Source organism: Aulonocara stuartgranti, assembly GCF_965226115.1.
Source record: "Aulonocara stuartgranti genome assembly, chromosome: 20".
NCBI classification, from domain to species: Eukaryota; Metazoa; Chordata; class Actinopteri; order Cichliformes; family Cichlidae; genus Aulonocara; species Aulonocara stuartgranti.
In genome coordinates, this window is record NC_138956.1 from 31,540,794 (window position 1) to 31,552,880 (window position 12,087).

General features: G+C 38.6%; 1 protein-coding gene across 1 annotated transcript; it reads left to right on the top strand.

Moving 5' to 3' along the window:
- Positions 1 to 6,409: 6,409 nt before the first annotated feature.
- On the top strand, positions 6,410 to 8,659 carry LOC309697413 (putative N-acetyltransferase camello). The gene is made up of 2 exons (XM_082519290.1): positions 6,410 to 6,517; positions 7,052 to 8,659. The coding sequence occupies exons 1-2, from the start codon at positions 6,499 to 6,501 to the stop codon at positions 7,801 to 7,803; spliced, it is 771 nt and encodes a 256-aa protein (XP_082375416.1). The 5' UTR covers positions 6,410 to 6,498; the 3' UTR covers positions 7,804 to 8,659.
- Positions 8,660 to 12,087: the final 3,428 nt, after the last annotated feature.

A 12,087-nucleotide genomic window follows, 5' to 3' on the forward strand; every position in this document is an offset into this window, starting at 1 on the left:
ATATGTTTATAGACAGCTTTCCTTTATTCTTCAGTAGAATTTAAAATATAAGAAACTGTAGCAACAGGGAGTTATGTATGACTAAAATCCTATTATTTCCACTATGAAAATTACCTGGGATTCTCACTTTGAGGTGAGACAATCGCTTTTGTCTGCGTACAGTTGGTGAAGTGTCACAGCAGTTACTAAGAACGAAGCATGACTTGGATTGTGATGAAGTAAGATTATAAAGTAAGATTTGATGGAAGGCAGCCTTCCACCCCTCTTGGGGCTGTTGTGATTCCAGACTTTCATTATGCTTTCTTATCTCTCATAATCTAAAAGGGTTGTCCAAGACAACCAAAGCGTGCACCCTGGTTTCTTTGTACAATTATACTGCAATGTGTGATTAAAAAAACAAAATGAAAGGTTGCAGATTCGCATTCAGACATTGTGTTCTTTTTTGTGCAGTTACCATTGGGCGTCTCCCGTTATTCACACATCAATTGAAACAAATATTGGCATGACTTTGATTTTCTTTGAAGATTAAAGTTGTTATCTTGAGCTAATCAAGTAGGTCAGCAGTGACAGAAAGCATGAGTCTATGGCATTAAAGTGCAGTAGGTTAGCATTTTCAGAACTACCCTTACTCAGGTTTTTTCAGTTAGAGGAGATCAATGCCTGCCTACCATGCCTACCAGTTAATTTTACAAGGCTGGTTGAGCCAAAATACTCAAATGGATGTTGTTCAGTTGGTCTAGCCCCTCAGTTTGGTCTCAGTTGCCTCCAAAGCCTGAAATATGGGACTGCAGTTAAACACTCTCTTTCAACCCTTGTGAGGATTTAGTGTTATTCATGGTGTAGTCATTTGTATTTCTAGTTCTCTTAGTTATTTTCTGGTTATATTTGTAGTCTCTGGTCTTTAGGTTTTGTTTCTGTGCCTCTCCTGTGTCACATCTAGTCACCCTTGTCTCTATGTTTGTGCATCTCCTGTGTCCTGACTGTGTTGTCTTTCTGTTTCCCTAGTCAGTTATATTCTCATGTCTGTTCTTCCCCAGTCCCAATCTGTCTGTCAGTGTGTTTCTTGTGTTTCCTGTTTTATTTTGATAGTCCCTTGTCCTGTGTTTATTGTATTCTGTTTTGCTTCCTCTCTGTCTAATCGGTTAGATCTGTTCCAGCAATGTTTCGCTTCTTTTTCCTTTGTGTATTTAGTCCTCTGTCTTCCTCTGCATGTTGTTGTGTCGTCCTCCTTATAATTCCAAGTTCTATGTTCCAGTTTCCTAGTTTTAGTTCCTTGTTTATAGTTTTTGGCTTAGTTTCTTGTATTTAGTTTTCAGTCTATTCAGTTTAGCATTAAACCAGAGGCTTGTGCTAACCTAACCAAAATATTATTCCCTTATCCAAAAACTAATTATGTGATGGATCACTAATGCCTACTAAATGAAGCATTAGTGATCCATCAAGATCTAAAATTCATAGGTCTGTTTGAACTATAAGTGGTCTTGCTTTGCAAGATCAAAAACAAACACTGCTTAAGTGGTGCTTAGGGGCTATGGCAGTTTTAGGTGATAGAAATTCGGTAATGGTAACTGTAAACTTATCTGAAAATGCAATGCGTGGCTTGAGATGGATGGAAAATTGACAGACGTTTTCTGCAGCTTTGTTAAGTTGCTGTCTTTTTCCATCTCAGGGCTTTTTTTTGCTAATAACATTAATAAAAACTTTACTAAATTATGCCTTTATAGCCACAAAGTAAATATAGGTCAGTTAGCCAGCTAGCTTATCTTAGCACAAAGCGCAGAAGAAAGCAGCTAGCAGTTGCCTGCATGTACTTCTGAAACTCATTACATAATGGTAAATACGCTAATTTAAATGTGGATGTTATTAGTTTCTTACAGTCACATGACATGTTGCCCGCTGTTCTCAACGCATGTTATTTTAATGCTGCCTTTGAGCAAAAAGCCTAAAGATAAAAAATACACTGTCTACCACCACTGTCTACCATTATAGCAAGGCTAAATGGAAATCTCTGGAGAGTGTTAGCTCAGTGTATATGTACTTTTGTGTCACAGGAGATGACAAAGTTAAATTCAGAACTGTTGGAGACGCAGTGGGTTGAAAATAACTTTTTCTTGGGTGTTTTCAAATGATGGCGACTGGATGAGAAAATCTCAGTAATATAATGGGTTAATGTCTTAATGTCATACTTCTATGACAAGCATATGAAACAGGCTCATTAATTTACAGTCTCCATTATAAATGGACCATGTAGTTAGTCTAGAGTGATTAGTTTCCAGGGCAACTTCAATAGTTTTTTTTTTAACTTGCGACTTTTTGTTTCAAGACAATGTGCAATCAATTCTGAAGCACTCTTAACTAATTCTATCAAGTGAGATTAATATTACCTGTGATGATGAGGTGTTATGTACTGAAAGCAATTCGTGACACTTCATGAACAAGTGTGACTTGATGAATGCTACAGCATATTCTTATTAATTCAAATAATGGTTTTAACTTTCGTGTTTAGAAATAAAATGCTCAGCAATAGTTTATTCAACTTTAAGGTGAACGGTGGTGACTCCAAGAGCATAATCGGCTTTTTCAGACATGTAATGTATAATGCTGTTCACCTTAGGTACTTTTGTCAACACACAGTGATTTTTACAGTTAGGTTGTCCTTCTTCACACATCATTTGCTGACCCTGATCTACACTATTACGGAATGCTACTCTTTCCCAAGAAAAGAGCATTTACTTTTCAGGTTTTCAGTATGAATCAGCACGTAGGAGTAGAAGCTTGTCTTCAAGGTCATCACACAGGTGAATTTACTACACTGACTGAATCTGTAGCTTTTACCCCCAACTGGTGACCAAGAGCTGTTGTCAGCTGCTTTTCTGAAGAGTTTATACACCACAACTGTGTGTTGTCTTTTTAAGATATTTGTCCACACATCATTCTGTTTGAATCCATATGTAGCCTTTGATGGCAAACAAGTATTTCATCTCATTCATGTTTTTTGATTGCGATTATGTTCCCCAGAAAATCACCAAGAGTCAGGATAAACCAAGTGACACTTTGAGGACAGCATTTTACTCACATTTGTTGAGTAAAGACATATAAAAATAAAAAGTTTGTGCTTGCGTGGGTTCTGTCTGTGTAACTACTCCTTCCTCCCATGTGTTAGGTTATCTGGTAAGTCTAAATTAGCCTTGGCTGTTAATGTGGAATATTTTTGATTTTTTTTTAGCCTTGCAAAGGATTGGCAGTCTCTCCAGGGTGGACCCCACCTATTGCCCTAAAATAGCTGATACTGTGTAGGATTCAGCCTCCCCACAACTTTGAACTGAACAAATGAACGAAGATGGATGGAAGGAAAAATGACCTTTTTAGGACTGCGCCGTAAACATCTTTCAATTTCATTACAAATGTGTCTTTCAAAGATGATGTGATTTCAGAGTATGTTGCTTTAGTGCAAAAAAAGTATCTTTAAGCATTAATGCCAGACAAAACTGAACTTCATAGTCAGTGAATGTGAACCTTTTGAATTGTTTCCATTCCATTTATAACATCAACGCAAACCAGCAAGCTGGTAAGTATGTTCCCATCTATTGTTGAGTAGCAGAAGTTATTTTGCAGATTTGAATTACTTTGTTAAGATTCATTCAGCGCCAGGACTGGGCTTGTATAACTTTTCAATTGCACTTCAGTACATTTGTATGTCAGTATTCAGTCTGGATATTCATTCAGGTTAACCAATGTTAAGGTTCAAAATTGAGGAAGGAGAGTACAAACCACCCTTGGTCCAGAAGCTCTTGGTCCAACAATGATTTTAATGAACACACGTGTGGGAAGACACTCTGTACGCAGACAGCCAGTAGTCCTCGACTTAATCAAAGCATGAACAGATATTTTATAGCATCAGGGTTTGATTTACTGACGCCCCTTCATGCGTCACAGATACATTTTATACATAGATCAGATCAACACCACAATGGCTTTTCACCCAGAAGATCATCTTCTATTTTCATGGCTGGTACTTTCCGTTCTTGTCTTAAAGTAAATTGTTCCTCTTTCTTGCCGAGACAACAAGGACGGTTCCTCTTTTACCGAGACACTTTTGCAGTTACAACCAGACATGACTAATCTCTCCTCTAAATAAATTTAACTCATGTGTGTGTGTCACGACCTCACATGCTCTTTCTCAATTCACCTGTTGCACTTCTGACCTTTCACCAGACCAGAGGCTCACTGAGACTATGTGTATGTCTTCTACTAAATAAATGTTTTAACCAAGAACCTCTACTTAAACCTTAATATGAAATGATCTGATATATAAGTGTTTTGTAAGCATGTATTGCAATTCCTTCTATGGCTCCAAGTCACTTGCACAATAGATTGTCCGAACATCGCGCCGAACAAAGCTTCCGACCCCCAATTAATTGACCGAGCTCCAACTCTTTAATAAGCACAGATATGCATTGTGTATAAAATAGTCATAACTGCTTAAGGCCTTCTTAAAGCTATCTGTTACATTGTTAAAGCCTCGTCTTAGCCTGCTGCTCAAAATAACTTTCACTTCTGCAAAACTCTCCAAGCCTGTTTCCTGTCCTGTTACTTTTAGCCTTTCTGAAAGACACACTGTTTAACCCCTGAATGCAATATAAACTCCAGATTATATTATTAATGCAACGGTAATGATGACAATTATTTAACAATAGCAGTAAAATAATTTCCCTGCTCCACACCGTCCTTGTTGGATGGATCATCATTATGGATGTACAGAAGGGTATTTATTTTCTCACCATCACACAAAGAATAAGGACTAACCCTACATGCGATGAATACCGAACAACTTAAAGCAGCTTGTTACTACTTATGAAGCGCCTTGAGGCGACTTTTGTTGTGATTTGGCGCTATATAAATAAAATTGAATTGAATTACTTTTCTTTGAACATGGTAGGTGATAACTTAAAAACTGTAACTGTAAAAGGTTTATTAGGTAAGCCTAATATTTAACCTATCGTTGCATTACATTGGTCTCAGGACTCTCAATTCAATGTGTCTACATATGCCACATAACCAAAGATCATGACTTTAAAGGTTTTAATTAGTGCGTAAATTTGGCGTGGTTTATGCAACTAATTGTGTATGCAGATGGGAATTAAGGACTTTGTGATACAGGCCTCTGAATGTTTTTTTTGTTTTTTTTTTGCCTGTCCCGTTTGGCTCTTTTGCCATCAGAATTATTGTCTAAAGGCAAAGAAAGATGCCCAACGGATTTACTTTACCAAATTGACCATCCCAGCCTTGCCGTAATGGTCCATTTGATTCACCTTTTATTGTTTATTTTATTTTCACTTACTGAATACGGGACAGACTTGACTGGGGGAAAGAAGGGGAGAAAGAAAGAGGGAAAGAGAAACAGCTGAGAAGAGGGACGGGGGAGAAGGGCAAAAGCCAAAAACCAACAGAACGGGCAGAGGAAAAAAAAGCATATATCAATCACCTGGGTCACCTGCTGAGAAAGAAAAAAGAAAACAAGCAGAAGAGAACAAGAGTAATAGAATAAACAACATCACAATGATATATGGGAATATGACAGTAAATACTAAATATTAAACATTATTGTGCAGCACATAAGATCAACAGAACACAGTGTGCTCACATGCTTACCGAACGTGATTACAGGAGTGGAGGAGGTTTCACTTCTGCATTCAGAATTCACTCTGCAGATGTGAAATGGTTTCAGAAAGTTCCACAGTTGCTTGACCTTCCAGGGCTCACAGATTCATGAGGCAGTGCTATTGATTTAAACAGGTGTAAAGGCCTTTCTCCTGCTGAGGAAATTTAATCATGTCAGAGGGCCACCAGGTTATTGCACAAGACACTGTCACCAGCGCTATAGGACACTTTTATGTCAGGGGCCTAGACAATATTAATTTTACTTTCACCTTATATTGTGCAGAAGAAGCGGTCTGGAGATCCAAAGCAGATTCCCGAGAGAAAACCACCAAAACTGAAGCACCCAAAAAAGAGATTAATAAGAACATTTTATTCTTGGAAGTATCTTTGAAGTTTTCGAATGGTTCCTGAATTCACATTCTGATCATTTTTCTGATTTAATATGTTCAGGATCTGTGCTCATCCTCCCTGACAAATCCAGTGATGAAGTTCTTTACTCTGTTGACTAAGCCCAATTAAGTTAAAAAAAATTAAATAACCAAAACAATCCTGTGTTTAATTTCAATTAACTTAAAGCACGCTTCCACAGAATCTAAATCAAAGTGTAAAATTTCTTATATAAACCTCAATGTTTTATACAAACAGTAGCAGTTATACTTCAAAGTCATTTCAGGTCTGTGTGTGTGTGTGTGGTGTGAACTCATAGGTGAGCATGCTCAGACTAATTTCAATTCCTTTTGTGAATGGCTGATTATCACAATCTGTAGATTAAGTCTGGGGCAGCTTTAAGTCTGTCAGAGTGAGAAAAAGACCAAAAGACGAGGGGAAGGCGTCAGCATGGCCCAGAAAAACAATTGTAAGTTAAACTTCTGATTATTTTCATCTTTTATGCTATTTTTGTTGTTGTTCTTGTCATGTTGGTTATGAACAAGAGAACTAATAAGACAGCACGGGTGCAGATGAATGGCAGTACTAACAACCCTTAATGACATAAACACGTTTCAATAAAACTAAAACGCTTTTGTTTGTTGCCTCAGGATCACCTTCGTTTGATTCCGATCATTAGCACATTTGAGACCTAATTGTATTGCATCCCCAGAATGACTCTCACTCTTGGAATCTTAATAGTAGTAATAATTTTAATTGTGATTTTCACCTCAGGTTGTCACATGAAAATGGCATTTTCATGTGGAATAGAAATGAATTAAAAATGAAAAGGGTAAGAATCAGTGAGAGGCATAGTGATTTATTTTATATTTATTTAACAGGTTACGTGAGCATATTTAGCCCATTGTGAAATCCAGCAGGAATTTCTGATTGCAACAACAGGCAGATTAGTCTCACCGAGCTCTCATTCTCTCCCTCCCTTCTCTTTTCCTCTAACATGCAGTTCAGTTCTCCATCAGGGAATATAGACCTTCAGATCAACATGTGGTCATGTCACTATTTAAGGATGGGATTTTTGAGCATGTTTACCCAGCCTTTTTCAAGGCCATGAGCCATCCAGACCATATTGGTGTTGCTCTGAGCATTTCGATGGCTGGTTATGTGCTTGGAGGCAGCTCCTACTTCCAAGCTCTACTGTTTGGCAGTGCATGGGCTGGCCTTATTTATTATTGCTGCCATGATATCTATGAGGGCTACATGATGAGGAGGCAAAGCGCAGATATGGCCGACATTCAGGCCAGCTACCTGGAAAACCCAGATAACGGCTTCTGGGTAGCAGAGACAGACATCAATGGCCAATCCAAGGTGGTAGGGATGGTGGCAGTGACTGGAAAAAGCGGAGAGGAAGAAGGCGAAAGGTTTGAAGACTGGAATGGCGGAGTGACGGGAGGAGGCTCTGAGCTGGCTCAAGATGCCGGGGATGGAAGTTATGGTGAGATGTGTCACATGGTCGTGGCATTTTCGTGGCGCCGCAAAAACTTGGGCTCGCAGTTAACACGGAAGGCTTTGGATTTCTGCAAAGAGAGAGGCTTCGGCCGTCTAATCCTGGATGTGAGCTCTCCACAGACAGCAGCCATTTCCCTGTTCGAGAAAGCCGGCTTTGTGCAAACCTCATCCCATCGCAACACGCACGCCAACCGCTGGTTCTCCAACCTCGCCAGAATAAATGTGATGCGAATGGAGAAGTTAATTTAAAGATAAAATTTAATATAGCGAGCAGCTATTAGAACCTAAAATGTACAGCATATCATGAATATGTCACTTAATTTAATCTTGTACCATCATTGGAAAAAACTCTGTGTGATATTGGTCACTGGTTTCTCAAATTTGCTATCATGGTAGTTTGAAAAATATATTAAATTTCATGTTTTTTTTCCACAAAGCAGGATTAACGATCTCAGTTTCCTCGTATTTCTTCTCGCTTTGATCTATTATGTATACACCTGCACCCCTGACAGTCTGTTTCCCACAAACATAGAGAACAATGAGACAATTAGTCAACTTCTCAAACTTAGTTAAATGAACGTATTTGCATATGCAAGTCTAGTACACCCCAGTAAGTTTCTAATAAAAGAATTTATTGTATTTTAAACGTAGTCACGTTCAATTATCTATTGTTCTCCTGTCCACTAAGGAATATAAAAATGTATGTGAGAAAGGAGAAGTGTAGTCATTTGGAAGCAGGAGAACTTTCTTTTAAGCCTCTTTCCAGGGAGAGGCTGAATCCCTCTGCCTCAGAGGAATTAATGCCAGCTGACTTCTAAGACCTCACAACTCTTTGCTTAAAATACCAATGAAAAATGCAATAGTATCAGGACATTGGGAGGTTTAAAATTCTTTGGAGCTAAAAGAGCTGTGAGTGTGTGGCATAAAAATAGGATAAAGACTTTGGTATACTGCAGTGCATTCAGGTCATTGTACACACGGCAAATACTGAGATTATCAACACCAAACAATAGAGAAAAAGTTTAACTGTTTCTTTATAGGTGGTCCTATGGTATGTGCGTGTATGGGAGGAGGGATTGGGTGAATCCAGATGGAAAACCCATGGAAATTTTTCTTTTATAAAATAAAAAATGTGATTGTTGACTCTGAAACAATGCAAAAAACAGCATTTCTGTTCATTATAGAACCTGATGCAGGAAAAACCTAGTGACATGCATGGTGCAGCATCAGCTAAACAATGTAGATTTACACCTTTCTTAACCTACATTGCACCAGACATCTGCTAAAGGTGATTACAATTTCCAGAATATTATCATCACCGCACAGTAGCTGCTTTTCTTTAAAGGGTATGCGTCCGCAGACGACGAGCCTATAAGGAAAAAACATCAAGCAACCAATGTGTGCAATGACAGGTGCGACCTAAATGAGCTTCAAGAGAGGGTGCTGGATGGATAAAGCAGCTTGGCACTGAGAAACACACACACACACCCATCAGAGGCCTTCAGGCATCAATCATTCCTGCTGAGGCTGTCAGAAAAAAATTCGGCCTGTGGCCAGCAGGCAGGTGCTGAACTAGCCAAAGGAAGATGAGCCTTAATTCTGGCCAACCTGTTGTCATCCTCTCACAATTACCAGTACAATTGGCCTCAAGGTAATGACAGCTTGATTGTAATTCCTGTCATACACATGCTGCACAGATGAGTCAGTTGCCATTTTGGGGACAATGATATGAGATGAAGCTGCTGTGCAACTACTCTCCGTAACGTCAAAATCCATGCTGCCACAATGTCTATGAAAACCATTCAGCCCCTCAGAAGTTGTCGTGTTTTATTGCCTCATAGCAATGATGTCACACGCTTGATGTGCACTGATCACTAGAAAATAACCTTTTAACAGCAAAACATAAATGTAAAATACAAATTGGGAGTAGTGTGTGAGGCAGATGTATAAATTCAAGAAAGACAGACGGAATTTATTCTCTGGACAAAGCTATCCATGTTTATATCACATTATGCAAATGAATAGGCTGATTTTTAACCTTTATTTACAACATAGAACAGCAGTCCCCAACCCCCGCGCCACGGACCGGTACCGGTCTGTGAGTCGTTTGGTACCAGGCCGCGAGAGTTGAGGCTCGGTTTCCCTGGGTTCGTTAACTGAGTTTTCCTGGGTCTTTTCCCGTGTGTTATGAATAACTCTTCTTTTTTTTGGAACTGGTACTGGTTTTATTTTGTTGTATTTATCCGTGACACCTTAAAGGCCGGTGTGAAAATATTGTCTAGCAGATCATTACATGAAGGAACCTTTTAAAAAAACAAGCGCGCTCATGCTCACAGGTGTACACACGGGTGGTCACACCCACAAACTACACCCTTTTTGGCTCCTACCTCAAAGCACACTGTGTGCTGTTGATCTTATGTGCTGCACAATAATGTTTAACATTTAGTATTTACTGTCATATTCCCATATATCATTGTGATGTTGTTTATTCTATTACTCTTGTTTTCTTCTGCTTGTTTTCTTTTTTCTTTCTCAACAGGTGATCCAGGTGATCGATATATGCATTTTTTTTCTCTGCTTATTCTGTTGGTTTTTGTTTTTTGCCCTTCTCCCCCATCCCTCTTCTCAGCTGTTTCTCTTTCCCTCTTTCTTTCTCCCCTTCTTTCCCCCAGTCAAGTCTGTCCCGTATTCAGCAAGTGAAAATAAAATAAACAATAAAAGGTGAATCAAATGGACCATTACGGCAAGGCTGGGATGGTCAATTTGGTAAAGTAAATCCGTTGGGCATCTTTCTTTGCCTTTAGACAACAATTCTGATGGCAAAAGAGCCAAACGGGACAGGCAAAAAAAAGAAAAGAAAAAAAAAGAAAATATTGTCGGACATAAAGCGGTCCGTGGCGCAAAAAAGGTTGGGGGCCGCTGACATTGAATAAAATACACATATAGTACCAAGATGAGATAATAAAAAAGCTCAGGGGGATAGAGAAGGCTCTGTTTGCACTTCATTTGAAGAAAAAGATGGTGACGTGTTTTGTGTGTAACCAATAATCACACGTACATTTAGATTTGGCAACTCCACAACGTTGACCCTTGCTAAGCCATTCCTAAGTAGCTTTGTGTTGCAAAAGCTGAAGTTTCCATATCCACTTTAATAAATTAAACCATTCCACAGCACAGACGTGATTTTCATTTGATTAATTGTAAGTACTAATAGCTTTTAATAAATATGGATTTTATTTAACCTTATCACTCAGTAAAGAAAGGGCTTCTGTTGATCAAACAGACATTAACAGACATTAATTCTGGTTAGATTTAGTGTTGTAAAACAATAATATTTGGAAAGTATCAAATGAAGTGAAATATGGTGTGAAATGTAATTTTCCATGCATGCACAGAAATTAAATGCAACAGAGAAAAACTGATTTATTTGTATTCTTAATTAGAGTACTGACTTTACAGAGGAACTCCGAGGGTAGGAAAGCATTACTTTGAAATTTCTTGTATTTATTTATTTTTTCCTGGTTTGAGGTATCAATAGAGAAACTTTAAAACGTCCTTCCATCTATCTCTCATTACTGGACCAAAGGTTTCCAATTTGAGATAACATAAGATCAATAAAATGGGCAGACTCTCATCATAGGATGAGCTCAGAAATCCGATTAGGAAAACATCTTTTTGTCCCCTATAGGGTGGGATGGTGAGTGCACACCTGTGTGGTGTGTGTGTGTGTGGGCAGGGATTATCTTGAGAAATCCCGCATGCATGCATATTAACAATAACGTATTTCTTTCAGTATCTTACTGATCGGACTCATATCGAGATCTACGCCATCTAGCTTATCATAAGAAAGGAGCTAATGTATCTTCAGGCAAACTCTGACAACAACAAAGGAAGTAATCAACATTGTAAACAGTGCCTGCTTGTGAAGAGGTCTGTCTCTTTTTCTAGATTAGCACCCTTATTGAAAAGGCAAAGATTATGGAGATTAATTACATGAGGGTAACAGCCGCCTATGTGCTGTTGTGTGAAAGCCAAAAGTAGATTTGTTTGGCTCATACATCATCATATACTATTCACCACAGCCTCGCATAATCGCTTTTCATCTTCTTCGTTTCACCACTGGAAGTTACTTTCTTGGCCGTTCTGCTGTAATTCACTGCAGAAGAAAGCACCTGGCCCATTCTGTTAGCTGTTAAATCACAAGTAACAACAGCATACCGTGCATTTACACAAACAGGTTTGCTGCATTTTGGGAACCTGACATTATGCAGAGTGTGCACTTCCTTTTTACTGAATAATTGGTCAATTATTTGCTGCATGGTTCAAGAATGATAAATATACTTTTTATCTATAACAGCAGAATATTAGACCACAGCGCGCAGTCTGAGACACTAACAACTAAAGCATAAAATCAGGACAAATGTGTTGACTGCATCTATTGAATTATACCTAAGGACTGGAACATGTCTGAAAGCATAATTACTGTCTCATTAGCATTCAAGATTGGAAGTCAAATTATGAGGATAAATGTGG